General features: G+C 46.5%; 1 protein-coding gene across 1 annotated transcript; it reads left to right on the top strand.

Annotated features, from left to right (window-relative positions):
* The first annotated feature begins 352 nt into the window (after positions 1–352).
* Positions 353–14963, top strand: LOC132762320 (ras-related and estrogen-regulated growth inhibitor-like protein). The gene is made up of 4 exons (XM_060755189.2): positions 353–598; positions 6177–6230; positions 8252–8328; positions 12980–14963. Exons 1-4 carry the CDS (start codon positions 460–462, stop codon positions 13403–13405), a joined length of 696 nt encoding a protein of 231 aa, XP_060611172.2. The 5' UTR covers positions 353–459; the 3' UTR covers positions 13406–14963.
* The last annotated feature ends 1608 nt before the right edge of the window (positions 14964–16571 follow it).

The raw sequence follows: 16571 nt of genomic DNA, 5'->3' as shown, positions 1-16571 counted from the left end.
CTACCAATGATGGAATTGGACCAAACTTGACACACAGAACTCCCATGACCAACAGAAAATACTGGAAAGGTTTGGTGGGCCCTCTGCTTAAAAAGTTTGAGGACCCCTCTAATCTGAAGTTTCTGGAGGATGACAACTACTTTCAAAGTAAGGACTGCACAACTAAACAAGGAATAACATTTGCAAACCAAGAACAGAACATTTTTTTTCCCAAATTTGTTACATCCATAGTGTTATTAGATTTCTTTTCACGATCATTTCATTGTGCATTACATGCTGGGCTTTCCATGTGTGTTTCAGCACATGATGCAACTGTATGCAGCTCCCCCTCCGAAGCATGCCGAATGGTACGCTCCATGCGAAGGACTCTTGCTCCTCACAGTGGAGAGGAGCGCATTGTGGCTCAGGCTGTGCAAAGGGGAAGAGCACACTGGAGAGGGCCAAAGCAGGGCTGCTGACATGGTGCTGCGGATCCCTCTTCGCCGGAGCGCCAGCTTCACTCCAGACCACCATTCAGTTGGGGAGACCCCTCCTGCCACCCCACTCAAGGTGGAAGCCAACGTGGTGGTCCTTGGGGCAGGCCAGGTGGGCAAGTCAGGTGAGTGGCAACCACTGGGAGTAACTCAGGTAAGAAGAGCCCAAGCTGGGAAACCTAGTTTTGGATCTCTGATCTGAAGATCACCATGATGATTAGCTAGAGCAACACTTTTTGAACAGTTGGAGGGCTGGATTATAGTTTGAAAAAAACATGAATGAATTCCTATGCACACTGCGCATATCTTATTTGTAGTGCAAAAAAACACTAAAAAAAACAATACAATAATGAAAATGAAGAACAATTTTATCAAAATAAACTTATTTTGGGAAGTGTGGGCCTGCTTTTGGCTTTTTTTATTTTGTCATGTCAGGAGCAACTTGAGAAACTGCAAATCGCTTCTGGTGTGAGACAATTGGCCGTCTGCAAGGATGTTGCCCAGGGGACGCCCTGATGATTTGATGTTTTACCATCCTTGTGGGAGGCTTCTCTCATGCCCCTGCATGGGGAGCTGGAGCTAACAGAGGGAGCTCAGCCTGTCTGCAAGGACGTTGCCCAGGGGACGTTGCCCAGGATGATTTGATGTTTTTTATCATCCTTGTGGGAGGCTTCTCTCATGTCCCCGCACGGGGAGCTGGAGCTAACAGAGGGAGCTCAGCCTGTCTGCAAGGACGTTGCCCAGGATGATTTGATGTTTTTTATCATCCTTGTGGGAGTCTTCTCTCATGTCCCCGCACGGGGAGCTGGAGCTAACAGAGGGAGCTCAGCCTGTCTGCAAGGACGTTGCCCAGGATGATTTGATGTTTTTTATCATCCTTGTGGGAGGCTTCTCTCATGTCCCCGCACGGGGAGCTGGAGCTAACAGAGGGAGCTCAGCCTGTCTGCAAGGATGTTGCCCAGGATGATTTGATGTTTTTTATCATCCTTGTGGGAGTCTTCTCTCATGTCCCCGCACGGGGAGCTGGAGCTAACAGAGGGAGCTCAGCCTGTCTGCAAGGATGTTGCCCAGGATGATTTGATGTTTTTTATCATCCTTGTGGGAGGCTTCTCTCATGTCCCCGCACGGGGAGCTGGAGCTAACAGAGGGAGCTCAGCCTGTCTGCAAGGACGTTGCCCAGGATGATTTGATGTTTTTTATCATCCTTGTGGGAGGCTTCTCTCATGTCCCCGCACGGGGAGCTGGAGCTAACAGAGGGAGCTCAGCCTGTCTGCAAGGACGTTGCCCAGGATGATTTGATGTTTTTTATCATCCTTGTGGGAGGCTTCTCTCATGTCCCCGCACGGGGAGCTGGAGCTAACAGAGGGAGCTCAGCCTGTCTGCAAGGACGTTGCCCAGGATGATTTGATGTTTTTTATCATCCTTGTGGGAGGCTTCTCTCATGCCCCCGCATGGGGAGCTGGAGCTAACAGAGGGAGCTCAGCGTGTCTGCAAGGATGTTGCCCAGGATGATTGGATGTTTTTTATCATCCTTGTGGGAGGCTTCTCTCATGCCCCCACATGGGGAGCTGGAGCTAACAGAGGGAGCTCAGCCTGTCTGCAAGGACGTTGCCCAGGGGACGCCCAGATGATTTGATGTTTTATCATCCTTGTGGGAGGCTTCTCTCATGTCCCCGCATGAGGAGCTGGAGCTGATAGAGGGAGCTCACCCGCCTCTCCCCGGATTCGAACCTGCGACCTGTCGGTCTTCAGTCCTGCTGGCTCAGGGGTTGGCTGATTAGATAGGATTGTTGTTGTTGTTGTTTGATTTTGAGTTCTTTCAGACTCAGGTTGACCCTTAGCAACGGCCGGGTAAATGACCTTGGAGGGCCATATTCAGCCCTCGGACATTAGTTTGAGGACCCCTGAGCCCTCGAGCGATAAACATTCGATTTATAAATGAGTCATAATTAAGAACAGGGCTGAGACAACAAGAAGTGAGAGAAATCTTCCCCTCGGAAGGGAAATTCACTCCTGGAAGAGCTATTATCATGGGGAAAAGGGGTCTCCACTGAAGCTTTCTCAGCACTTCTTGTTTCCAAATTTTTCAAAATCCAATTCTGACAGGGACAGAAAGTGAAGTGAAATCTTCTGAACAGGGCCACAAACAGCAAAGGAAACGCCACATGGCTTGTTAACCCATCCCTGTATTATCCAAAGCAGTGGTTCCAAACCTTTGGTCCTCCAGGTGTTTTGGACTTCAACTTCTGCAACTCCTAAGAGCTGCTGAACTGGCTGGGATTTCTGGGAGTCCAAAACACCTGGAGGACCAAAGGTAGGGAACTACTGCTATCTATCTATCTATCTATCTATCTATCTATCTATCTATCTATCTATCTATCTATCTCTCTATCTCTCGTCATGCTACCCCTCTATTCTGCCTTGGTTAGACCACACCTGGAATATTGAAGAGAGACACTGACAAGCTGGAATGTGTCCAGAGGAGGATGACTCAAATGATCAAGGGTCTGGAGAACAAGCCCTATGAGGAGCGGCTTAAGGAGCTGGGCATGTTTAGCCTGAAGAAGAGAAGGCTGAGAGGAGACATAATCGCCATGTATAAATATGTGAGAGGAAGTCATAGGGAGGAGGGAGTAAGCTTCCTTTCTGCTTCCCTGGAGACTAGGACGCAATGGGACAATGGCTTCAAACTACAGGAAAGGAGATTCCATCTGAACATGAGGAAGAACTTCCTGACTGTGAGAGCCGTTCAGCAGTGGAACTCTCTGCCCCGGAGTGTGGTGGAGGCTCCTTCTTTGGAGGCTTTTAAACAGAGGGTGGATGGTCATCTGTTGGGGGTGCTTTGAATGCAATTTTCCTGCTTCTTGGCAGAATGGGGTTGGACTGGATGGCCCAGGAGGTCTGTCTGTCTGTCTGTCTATTTATCTATCTACACACACACACACACACACACACACAGAGATGGTTCAAAAAGTAATGCCTCCATCACTCTAACTTTTATTTCTTTCTTCGCTACTGGACAATCTCTGCATGATATGACAGAGGCCACCTTACTCTATTGATACAGCCTTTTCTTTTTCCAATTGACTGATTAGACCCATGAATCTGAAGCTCAAAGAGAGAGTCATCATTGAATTACTGGCAAAAAGAAGGTTGTGCACCTAGGGAAACCCACCATCGCTATGATTTGGTCCTTTCTGACTTTGACCTGTTTGGACCTCTGAAAAACAACCTAAGTGGGTTGTTGTAGGTTTTTTCGGGCTGTATGGCCATGGTCTAGAGGCATTCTCTCCTGATGTTTCGTCTGTATCTATGGCAAGCATCCTCAGAGGTTGTGAGGTCTGTTGGAACTAGGACAAAGGGTTTATATATCTGTGGAATGATCAGGGTGGGACAAAGGACTCTTGTCTGCTGGAGCTAGGTGTGAATGTTTCAACTGATCACCTTGATTAGCATATAATGGCCTGACAGTGCCTGGAGCAAACTTTTGTTGAGAGGTGATTAGATGTCCCTGATTATTTTCCCTCTGCTGTTTGTTCTAGGCACTGTCAGGCCATCAAATCCTAATCAAGGTGGTCAGTTGAAACATTCACACCTAGCTCCAGCAGACAAGAGTCCTTTGTCTCACCCTGGTCATTCCACAGATATATAAACCCTTTTCCCTAGTGCCAATAGACCTCACTACCTCTGAGGATGCTTGCCATAGATGCAGGCGAAACGTCAGGAGAGAATGCCTCTAGAACATGGCCATATAGCCCGGAAAACCTACAACAACCAGCGATTCCTGCCATGAAAGCCTTTGACAATACCTTAATGAGAAAGTGTTGGTTTCTAATATTTGTAATTTCTTTATGCTCATGGGTAAACAGTATTTCTTGTTGATTCTTTGTCAGTGTTGATGTGGAGAGTGTCTGGTTTGCAACATATAGACCATGGCCATATAGCCCGAAAAAACCTACAACAACCCAGTGATTCCGGCCATGAAAGCCTTCGACAATACACCACCTAGGTGGTTTCAGATTCAGTGACTTGAATGACATTCAAGCAGCTTTAAAATGGAGCCCCAGTGGCACAATAGGTTAAACCAGTGTTTCTCAGCCTGGGGTCCCCAGATGTTTTTGGCCTTCAACTCCCAGAAATCCTAACAGCTCGTAAACTGGCTGGGATTTCTGGGAGTTGTAGGCCAAAAACATCTGGGGACCCCAGGTTGAGAACCACTGGGTTAAACCCTTATGCGACAGGACTGCTGACCAACAGTTTGAATTGGGAGAGTGGGTTGAGCTCCCTCTGTCAGCTCTGGCTTCCCATGAGGACACATGAGAGAAGGCTTGACCATTTTAGTCACCCTCCTCTGGACACATTCCAGCTTTGCGTCAACATCTCCCTTCAGTTGTGGTGCCCAGAATTGGACATAGTGTGATTCCAGGTGTGGTCTGACCAGGCCCGTAGCCAGAATTTTGATTCGGGGTGGGGGGCTGAGTTTGATTCAGGGGGGGGGGGGTGTGTGGCTGATTCTGAGTGAAAGAGGGTCTACTCTAGCAAACCTTTTGTATCATTACCCCAATACCCCCATCATGCATATGGGATATATTGAGCATGGTGATCAGATCATGATATGAATAAACATAAAAACCCTAAATGTTTCTGGCCCAACTTACCTGTCCAAACGTATCTCCCCTTATGAACCACCTAGGACCTTGAGATCATCCAGAGAGGCTCTGCTCTCAGCCCTGCCTTCGTCCCAGGTACGTTTGGCGGGGACGAGAGACAGGGCCTTTTCAGCGGTGGCTCCCCGGCTATGGAACGCCCTCCCCAGAGAGATTAGATCTGCTCCTGCCCTCTTAACGTTTCGGAAGCAACTCAAACGTGTTGCTTCCCATGAGGACACATGAGAGAAGGCTTGACCATTTTAGTCACCCTCCTCTGGACACATTCCAGCTTTGCGTCAACATCTCTCTTCAGTTGTGGTGCCCAGAATTGGACATAGTGTGATTCCAGGTGTGGTCTGACCAGGCCCGTAGCCAGAATTTTGATTCGGGGTGGGGGATTCAGGATTCGGGAACGCTTGCACAAACGTGGCTGTTTGTGCAAGTGTTCACAAACACAGTCAAGTGGGAAATTTAGGGAGGCTAATTTACGGCGCCATAAAAATCTCCAGCAAGCATGCAAAGAATGAGGAAGTACTTCATCAGTGTCACAAATGGACGGTGAAGTGACAGCTCCCCTGGTGGCCAGAATACCCTCATGAAAAAGCTGGAATGTTAAATAGTCTCTGTGTGTCTGTCCATATATGTTGTGTGTCTATGGCATTGAATGTTTGCCATGTATATGTACATTGTAATCCGCCCTGAGTCCCCTGTGGGTTGAGAAGGGAGGAATATAAATACTGTAAATAAATAAATAAATAAAACCATAACAAGAATATTAAAACATAGATGCATATGTAAGGATTGAGCTGGATCTTTAAAATGTAACATATTTACCTCCTAAATAAAAGTCTGCCAAATGTTGTAGTTGCACAGGCTGCCAAAAAATACATTTCGAAAACGTTCACACAGTGTTTAGAAACTGTGAACTTGCCTGCAGGGCTATTTTGTGCTCATTGTGTTTCGAAGGCCGAGAATAGAAAAGCGTCCTGCCTTCTCTGCGGCAGACCCATCTTGTGTGGCAGTCACAACTCCCACTCTTTCCTTTTTCTTGCAGCTTTGACAGTGCGCTTTCTCACCAGGAGGTTCATTGGGGAATATGGAGATATGGGTAAGTGCCATTGCCACCTTCATGTGGAACCAATGTGTGCTTGCTGCCATGGTTTGTTGCAGCCTGCAACACAGCCAACACCTTCCAGATACGTTGAAGTACAATTCCCATTATATGCCCTATGCGTATGTGTGTGTGTGTAATTTATTTAGGTTACGTCACCACCAGAAGGAAAAATTAGAGGTTTAATCCCATTGCCAACATGTCTGTGCACATAAGACATGTGCAGAGGCTGAGAAAGCCGTCTCTTTGGGCTGCAGCTCTCGGGATCCCTGGTTGGGAGAGTTGTAATCTTCAAAAGTAATTACCGTATATACTCAAGTATAAGCCGAGCTTTTCAGCCCCTTTTTAAGGCTGAAAAAGCCCCCCATGGCTCACACTTGAGTCAAAGTTATTTATTATTTTTTATTATTATTACATTATTAATTTACTCTATTTATTATTATTACTACATTTACACTATTTTACTCTATTAAATATAATAATAAGTCATAATAACAATAATAATAAAGTACAGTAATAAATGTACAATAATAATTAATAATGTAAAATAATAAATATAATAATAAGTAGAGTAAAATAATAAATGAAATAAAAATAAAAATATTATTTTACATTATTAATTATTATTGTACATTTATTACTGTACTTTATTATTATTGTTATTATGACATGCATTATTTTACTCTGTTTTTATTATTACCTCTGGGGATGCTTGCCATAGATGCAGGTGAAATGTCAGGAGAGAATGCTTCTCTAGAACATGGCCATATAGCCTGAAAAACCTACAACAACCCACTGTATTTTATGTTGTTCTGGGCATTGGACTGTGTTGACTGTAAAACAGTCAACAGTCGCCTTCCGTCGCCTTGAGGCTGAGAAAGGCAGTATATAATGTCATTTTATTGGTATCTATTTTTATTTTGAAGTTTACGAGTAGCTGCTGCATTTCCCACCATTGGCTTATACTCGAGTCAATACGTTTTCCCAATTTTTGTGGGAAAATTAGGTGCCTCAGTTTATATTTGGCTCGGCTAATAATAATAACAACAACAACAACAACAACACTTTATTTGTACCCCGCTACCAGCCCTAGCTTCTGCCAACCTAGCAGTTCGAAAACATGCAAATGTGAGTAGATCAATAGGTACCGCTCTGGCGGGAAGCGAACGGCGCTCCATGCAGTCATGCCGGCCACATGACCTTGGAGGTGTCTATGGACAATGCCGGCTCTTAGAAATGGAGATGAGCACCACACCCCAGAGCCAGACATGACTGGACTTAATGTCAGGGGACTACCTTTACCTTTACCATCTCCCCAAGGGACTTGGTGTGGCTTACATGAGGCCGAGCCCAAATACAACAATACAAGCAATATAACAACAATACAAGCAATTAAAATAAAACATGGACAATAAAATAAAGTAACGTAAGCATTAACAATAAGACAACACACAATTAAAACCATAGGAAGGCCAAATGTAGAATTAAAATTAAAATAATGCTGGAATAAGGGCGAAAAGAGTGATGGGGCATTTGTGGAAAACATACAAGCAGACCTAAACCATGTAAAGTGCTTTGGAGGACAAAGTGCTGTGGAATCATTATTCTGGGAAGGCACACTGGAACAGTCAGGTCTTCAAGCTCCTCCTAAAGACTGCCAGGGTTGGGGCATGTCTGATGTCCTTAGGAAGTGAGTTCCAGAGTCGAGGGGCCACCACCGAAAAGGCCCTCTCTCTTGTCCTCACCAATCGTGCCTGCGATGCAGGTGGGATTGAGAGCAGGGCCTCTCCAGATGATCGAAGAGATTGTGCGGGTTCGTATACAGAAATGCGGTCACGCAGGTATATACGGTATTTCCAAGTCGTGGGCAGGAGTCCATGTGGTTTGGTGGTCAGTGTCAACTATTCATTATGTGTTTCCTGCTAGAGAAAAGGGCCAGGCTGGGAAGGGAGTGGGAAAGCCATGGTTGAAGGCTATAACCTTCTGGCAGTGATAACGTGTTGCTTTTCCCCACCCAGAATCCATCTACACCCACACTTTGGCAACGGAAGGCAGAGAGATCCTCTTCCACATCTGGGATTTTCCTTACTCGCAGGTGAGCGAGAGCTTTCCTACTCTTTTACATTTAATTAACCGTTTTCTCATGTTTGTATTTTGACTTTTGATGAAAAGCAAAAAAAAATTACTGATGGAATAATCCCCTTTCTGCTCTATGCCCTTTCCCCTATTTAAACTAAGAGTTAAACTAAAGAAGGCTTTGAATCGTGTGTGAGAGAGCGACATTTTTAATTGGCTTCAATTAGTTCCAGAAGAATGCAAAAGTTTCCAGAGCTCCAGGCCAAACCCCCATTGCCTCTTCGGCTGCCGAGTGCCTACTAAATACCAAGTGGATTCTTCAATATCGACATACAAGCAGTCCCCGAGTTATGAACAAGATAGGTTCTGAAGGTTTGTTCTTCAGTTGAATTTAAATCTAAGTCGGAATGGGTACATTTATATATTTCCAGCCAGAAATATATAATTTTTAGCTTTGGATAACATAGGGGCCGCGGTACCACTATGGGTAAAACTGCTAAGCTGCAGAACTTGCTGACCAGAAGGTCAGTGGTTTGAATCCACAGGATAGGGTGAGCTCCTGTCATTGGCCCCAGCTTCTGCCAACCTAGCAGTTCGAAAACATGCAAATTCCCATGACCAAGAGAAATACTGGGAGAGTCTGGTGGACACTGAACTTGAGTTTTTGGAGTTGTAGTTCACCTACATCCAGAGAACACTGTGGACTCAAACAGTGATGGATCTGGATCAAACTTTGCTCAGATAATCAATATGCCCAAATATGAACACTGGTAGAGTTTGGAGAAAATAGACCTTGCCATTTGGGAATGGTAGTTGCTGGGATTCATAGTTCACCCACAATGAAATAGCATTCTGAACCCCACCAATGATAGAATTGGACCAAACATCCCACGCAGAACACCCACGACAAAGAGAAAATACTATGTTTTCTGATGGTCTTTGGTGACCCCTCTGACACCCCCTCGCGACCCCCACAGGGGTCCCGACCCACAGGTTGAGAACCACTGGTGTAGATGAATAGATACCGCTTTGGCAGGAAGGTAACGGTCCTCTATGCAGTCATGGCAGCCACATGACCTAGGACAGCATTTCTCAACCTGGGGGTCAGGACCCCTGAGGGGAGTCACGAGGGGGGTTTCAGAGAGGTCACCAAAGACTATCAGAAAACACATACTTCTCATGGTCTTAGGAACCCCTTTGGCAGAGAACTAACCTTGGCATGGAACAATATTATTTTTTAAAGAAAGGATGAGCTGATCCTATTGGAATAGTTGGCCCTGGGAGAGAAAGAGAGACTTCCTCATGGATGACATTTAATTCTTCCTTCAAAACATGTAGGCAGGGACAGCTGGTGCATCATCTGCCACATGGGTGAATCCGCTCTGGGTTTTGCCAGGGCTCTTCCCGGGGAGCTGCTTCAAGGTGAATGGGAGCCCTACCACGGCCGGACTGGCAGTTCCCCTTTTCAGATCAGAGCAGATGTATTTATTTATTTATTTATTTATTTATTTATTTACTTTGCTTATATACCGCTGTTCTCAGCCCGAAGGCTACTCACAGCGGTGTACAATATAGAAGAACAGGGTTCAAAATTCAAGACACAATCTAAAACAATCCACAGTCCAGCATTAACAACAAAATTATCATCAAAAACATCATCAATTACTACAAAAGCCATTCCACATCGTCTCATCGTCCAAACCACAATCCAGTATCATTTTCCGTTGTTCCATTCCTATCGTCATTACCAATCATTGCACTTCTTGTTCGAACGCCTTCTTGAACAACCAAGTTTTTAATTTTCTGCGGAAGATCATCAGGGAAGGTGCCAGTCTGATGTCCACGGGAAGGGTGTTCCACAGTCGAGGAGCCACCACCGAGAAGGCCCTATCTCTCGTCCCCGCCAGCTGTGCCTGTGAGGCAGGCGGGATCGAGAGCAGGGCCTCCCCGGATGATCTCAAAGTCCTGGTGGGCTCATAGGCCGAGATGCGGTCAGTTAGGTATCTTGGGCCGGAACCGTTTAGGGCTTTATAGGCCAACGCCAGCACCTTGAATTGAGCCCGGTAGCAAATCGGCAGCCAGTGGAGCTGGTACAACAAGGGGGTTGTGTGCTCCCTTCGTTCCGCTCCTGTTAGTATCATGGCTGCCGCACGTTGGACCAGTTGAAGCTTCCGGGCCGTCTTCAAGGGCAACCCCACGTAGAGAGCGTTGCAGTAGTCTAAACGGGATGTAACCAGAACATGGACTACCGTGGCCAAGTCAGACTTCCCGAGATGCCGAGGGAGCAGCAGGAATATCCTCAGGGGAGCTGAGTGGCTGCAAAACTAGAGTCATAAATCTGCAAGACGTTAGGACCTTCACTTCTATAATCAGCAACCACCACTGATTGTCATGTTGGGGGCAACTTCTGGGAGACCGAAGTGGAGATAAATGCTAATCCCTGTATTTCACTTCATGTAAAAACAATCCAGGAGTCCCCAGTGGCACAGTGGATTAAACCGCTGAGCTGCTGAACTTGTTGACCGAAAGGCAGCCGCTACAAATCTTCCTGTTTCCAAAGAGGAAGACATCTGGAATATTGTGTCCAATTCTGGGCACCACAATTCAAGAGAGAATGTGTCCAGAGGAGAGCGACTAAAATGATAAAAGGTCTGGAGAACAAGCCCTATGAGGAGCGGCTTAAGGAGCTGGGCATGTTTAGCCTGAAGAAGAGAAGGCTGAGAGGAAATATGATAGCCATGTATAAATATGTGAGAGGAAGCCACAGGGAGGAGGGAGCAAGCTTGTTTTCTGCTTCCTTGGAGATTAGGACACAATGGAACAATGGCTTCAAACTACAAGAGAGAAGATTCCATCTGAACACGAGGAAGAACTTCCTGACTGTGAGAGCCGTTCAGCAGTGGAACTCTCTGCCCCGGAGTGTGGTGGAGGCTCCTTCTTTGGAAGCTTTTAAGCAGAGGCTGGATGGCCATCTGTCAGGGGTGATTTGAATGCAATATTCCTGCTTCTTGGCAGAATGGGGTTGGACTGGATGGCCCATGAGGTCTCTTCCAACTCTTTGGTTCTATGATTCTATGACAAGGACAGCAGGAGTAAAGCTTTTGGTGGGAGGATTTGCCGTCTGTTTCCAAAAAGGAAGACTGAAGATCTCTCCACTTGTCCTTGTCTTCCTTTTTGGAAACAGACAGCAAGTCCTCCCACCAAAAGCTCTACTCCTGCTGTGATTGTAGGTGAACTATAAATCCCAGCAACTATAACCCCTAAATGTCAAAGTCTATTTTGCAAAAACTCCACTAGGGTTCACATTTGGACATATTGAGTATTTGTGCCAAGTTTGCTTCAGATCCATCATGTTTCAGTCCACAGTGCTCTCTGGATGTAGGTGAACTACAACTCCAAAACTCAAGGTCAATACCTGCCAAACCTTTCCAGTATTTTCTATTGATCATGGGAGTTCTGTGTGCCACACTCCGGGGCAGAGAGTTCCACTGCTGAATGGCTCTCTCACAGTCAAGAAGTTCTTCCTCATGTTCAGATGGAATCTCCTTTCTTGTAGTTTGAAGCCATTGTTCCCTTGCGTCCTAGTCTCCAGGGAAGCAGAAAACAAGCTTGCTCCCTCCTCCTCCCTGTGGCTTCCTCTCACATATTTATACATGGCTATCATGTCTCCTCTCAGCCTTCTCTTCTTCGGGCTCAACATGCCCAGCTCTTTAAGCCGCTCCTCATAGGGCTTGTTTTCTAGACCCTTGATCATTTTAGTCACCCTCCTCTGGATATTTATTTATTTATTATTTTTATTTATTTGGAGTGCTCCTACCCCGCCCTTCTCAACCCCCTCGGGGGGACTCAGGGCGGCTTACAAAAGGCACAATTCGATGCCCAACAATTCACAAAATACAATATACAAATTACAATATAACGACAACAGTTATAAGTAATTAAAACAGTCAAATTAAAACAATAGCAGCAATAAAATCATCTTGTGGTCAATGTTCGTCAATTCATAAATCCATAATCCATCCAGCATTGTCATTGTCCTTTCCTTACTCTGGTTGTCATTGTCTTTTATCCATCTGCCAGCTTATCCAAAAGCCTGGTCCCATATCCAGGTTTTTAACTTCCTTCTGAAAGAGAGGAGGGATGTTGATGACCTAATTTCCCCGGGGAGTGCATTCCACAGGTGAGGGGCCACCACCGAGAAGGCCCTGTCCCTCGTCCCCACCAGTCTCACTTGTGATAAAGGTGGAGCCGAGAGCAGGGCCTCCCCAGAAGATCTTAAACTCCCAGCTTGTGAATTTCTCTCTTCAATTGTGGTGCCCAGAACTGTTCACAATATTCCAGGTGTGGTCTAACCAAGGCAGAATAGAGTAGGGTAGCATGACTTTCCTGGATCTGAAGTTCACCCACAACTTTATGCATTTTGGACCATTAAAAAATTGACATTTTCGAATAACCCAGGCAACACCGGGTACCCAAGCTAGTGAATAAACAAAACATATTCCTTATAAGAATATACTTGCAGGGAAATTTATTAGAAAGGGAGTGTTTAAGAACATTCAAATGTGCCGTTCCAATTGACTGAATTGCTGCAATCCAGTGAAATGAAATGCTCTTTGTATTTGGCCCATTTGTCCACCAAACCTTAATGCCTTCCCTGTTTCCCTTCTCAGAAGTGGACGGAGGAGAGCTCCCCCGAGGAAAAGCGCATCCAATGGGCCGACGGCTTTATCCTGGTCTATAGCATCTGCGACCGAGCCAGCTTCAACAGTCTGCGACCCAAAGTCCAAGTCATCAAGGCAGCCAAGGAAGGCCCCGGCCAGGAGAAAGTGCCCATCGTCATTGTGGGAAACAAGCGAGACCTCCACCATCGGCGCGCCGTCTCCAGCGAGGAAGGCCGCCTCCTGGCACGCTCCATGGACTGCGAGTTCTATGAAGTGTCGGCAGCGGAAGCCTATCACGGGGCGGTCATGGTCTTCCATGCCCTGGCGGAGCGCATCTCTGAAGCCAAGCTGGCCCTCAAGAAAGGCAACGGCATCCGCAGCATCGTCAAGAGTGTCTCGGCTGTGTTTGCCCGGAAAAGGACAGACTCGATGTGAATTGGGCAAGGGACCTGGGGATCAAATTGTGTTTCTCAGACAGAGCTGAGCGTGGTCTCTCTCTGTGTAAAGTCAATAACTCTAAACCAGAAAATGGGAGACTCCAGGGACAGCCCAGTTTGAGAGGCACTGACACTGATGGTAACCCGAAGGCAGCATTTCTCAACCTTGGGGGTCGGGACCCCTGGAGTTGTGAGGGCATTTCAGAGGGGTCACCAAAGACCATACGAAAACACATATTTCTGATAGTCTTAGGATTCCCTTCGGCAGAGAAGGCTGAAGATCTCTTCTCCTGTCCTTCTCTTCCTTTTTGGAAACACACAATGAATACTCCCACCAAAAGCCCTCCTCCACTGTGATTGTCCATTCTCTCAGCCAGCCTCTCAGCCAAAGCAGGGAGAGGAGAGCAGGCATGCTCGGCACATGGCAACGTGGTGCGCATGTATCCCATAAAGGCATGGGGGTTCTATGTGCAACATGCTTTAAAATGATCCTGTGCATGAAACAAAGTTGGTGTACGTGAAACCATCAGAAAAGAAGTGTGTCGCCATCTCAGCCACCCATGTGGACAACCTTCAAAAATTTGGAATTTTGTGTATGGGATTCTCCACCTGTACAGGCCTTCCCATTGCATATATATAGTCATCCCCTTATTGTTGAAACATAGAGTGTCTCAGGTCACGCTGTTAGTTGCAAATGCTTTCTATCAGACTCTTTTAGCACAACTGAAGCTTTTCTTTGTCATGTCAGGAGCGACTTGAGAAACTGCAAGTCACTTCTGGTGTGAGAGAATTGGCCGTCTGCAAGGATGTTGCCCAGGGGACGCCCGGATGTTTTGATGCTTTTACCATCCTTGTGGGAGGCTTCTCTCATGCCCCTGCATGAGGAGCTGGAGCTGATATAGGGAGCTTATCCATGTTCTCCCCAGATTCAAACCTGCATCCTGTCGGTCTTCAGTCCTGCCGGCACGAGTTTAACCCACTGTGCCACTGGGTTAAATGCGCCAGGCTCGCTGGATGTGTTCTTAGCCTTCTCTTGTAGATTCTGGGGTCCACCTCCCTCTTTAGTATTAGCAGCTTAGACAAGGCAAACCACCAGCTGCATTTTTTGCTGAGACACAGGAGTCATTGCCAAGTTCTCCTCCAGCTTCCGACTCTGTCTTGCTTCCTCGAGGCTCGGCTAGCTAACATGCTGTAGCTGTGTAGGTGGGAGCCTGGAACTTGTTGTCCTGGTGATCCATTCACTGACAGCATGGCAGTTGCTCTTGTGAGTTGATGTACGGCACACGCCCATGCAAAGGGAAGCATGGCTTTGTTCCAGGACCTTGTGTAGGTGCAGCAGATCCCAGCAGAAGCTGAAGCTTATCTGCAGCTGGAAAATTAGCCTCTGGCACCCTGACAGTTGATAAAAGACATAGGAAATGGGTAGTAAATGGTGCTTTAACAAAAGAGAAGCTGACTTGTAGGAGTTCCAGGAAGACAGGCAGAAGCAACAGGCTCAGGTGGCAAACTCTGTGTTGGCACTTTACTTTCTGTAATAAAGATGTATTAAACTCTCACTCAAGTATGCAAGTATTTATTTATTTATTTCAAAGTTTTCTATACCGAGCTTCTCACCTCATAAGAGGGACTCAGCCCGGTTTCCAACCATAAAAACACATACAATCGGTAAAATATCAAAATACACATTACAATAAAACATTTAAAAAAGCACATATATTTAAAGCTACAGTGGTCAGTCGTCATACTAAAATCGAATATACACCGTCTTCCATCCAGATCATTGTCTCATTCCTCGAAGACCTGTCTCCATAACCACGACTTCACCTGTTTCCTGAATATCAGGATTGTTGGGGCGGTTCTAACCTCTGGTGGGAGAGAGTTCCAGAGTCGCGGGGCCACTACCGAGAAGGCCCTGTCCCTCGTCCCCACCAGACGCGCTTCTGAGGCCGGCGGGACGGAGAGAAGGGCCCCTCCAGACGATCTTAGTAATCTTGATGGTTCATAGGGGAGAGTACGTTCGGAGAGGTAAACCGGGCCGGAGTCGTTTAGGGCTTTATAGGTTAACACCAGCACTTTGAATTGTGCTCGGAAGCTAATTGGCAGCCAGTGGAGCTGGTATGTTCAGCTTTTGTTCACAAAAGGAGCAATGTGAGCTCCCACTGTTAGCCTCAGCTTCCGCCAATCTAGCAGTTTGAAAACATGCAAATGTGAATAGATCAATAGGTACTGCTCCAGCATTGAAGCGATGGTCCTCCGCCATCAACTCCGCTGGACCGGCCACGTTGTCCGGATGCCCGACCACCGTCTCCCAAAGCAGTTGCTCTACTCCGAACTCAAGAACGGAAAACAGAATGTTGGTGGGCAGGAAAAGAGATTGAAAGACGGGCTCAAAGCCAACCTTAAAAACTCTGGCATAGACACTGAGAACTGGGGAGCCCTGGCCCTTGAGCGCTCCAGCTGGAGGTCAGCTGTGACCAGCAGTGCTGCAGAATTTGAAGAGGCACGAATGGAGGGCGAAAGGGAGAAGCGTGCCAAGAGGAAGGTGCATCAAGCCAACCCTGACCGAGACCGCCTTCCACCTGGAAACCAATGCCCTCACTGCAGAAGAGGATGCAGATCAAGAATAGGGCTCCACAGCCACATACGGACCCACAAAAACACTGGAAGACAATCCTCCTCAGAAAATGAGGGATCGCCTAAGCAAGTAAGTACTGCTCCAGCGAAAAGGTAACAGTGCTCCATGCAGTCATGCCAGCCACATGACCTTGGAGACATCTATGGACAATGCTGGCTCTTCGGCTTAGAAATGGAGATGAGCACCATCCCCCAGAGTCGGACACAACTGGACTTAATGTCAGGGGAAACCTTATTCATTTCTTTCTAGCATTTGTACTCCGCCCTTCGCTACTCCCAAAGTGGGGATTCGGGGCAGCTTATAGCTGGCACAATTTGATGCCACTACATACACATAATACATACAGTAATTACATATGAATAATAGAGTAAATTAGTTTCAAATTTTGTTTATTTGTGTTGGCACTTTACTTTCTGATGTATCACATGCTCATTCAAGCATGCAAGTATGTTCAACCTTTACCTTTACTAAAGGAGATAATCCAGTTTAGTTCCTTGCATGGCAATCTCTCTGTATACAACCTCAGGTT

The sequence above is a fragment of the Anolis sagrei genome, chromosome 9, assembly GCF_037176765.1.
Source record: "Anolis sagrei isolate rAnoSag1 chromosome 9, rAnoSag1.mat, whole genome shotgun sequence".
Lineage (NCBI taxonomy): Eukaryota > Metazoa > Chordata > Lepidosauria > Squamata > Dactyloidae > Anolis > Anolis sagrei.
This window is presented reverse-complemented; position numbering and strand designations above follow the sequence as displayed.

What these genes read in the sequence shown, in the direction of transcription:
- LOC132762320 (XM_060755189.2), top strand. Translation starts at nt 460, where the DNA reads ATGGTGCTGCGGATCCCTCTTCGCCGGAGCGCCAGCTTCACTCCAGAC. An exon ending in AGGCCAGGTGGGCAAGTCAG is followed by an intron (nt 599 to 6,176) that starts GTGAGTGGCAAC and finishes TTTTTCTTGCAG; the next exon opens with CTTTGACAGTGCGCTTTCTC. An exon ending in TGGGGAATATGGAGATATGG is followed by an intron (nt 6,231 to 8,251) that starts GTAAGTGCCATT and finishes TTCCCCACCCAG; the next exon opens with AATCCATCTACACCCACACT.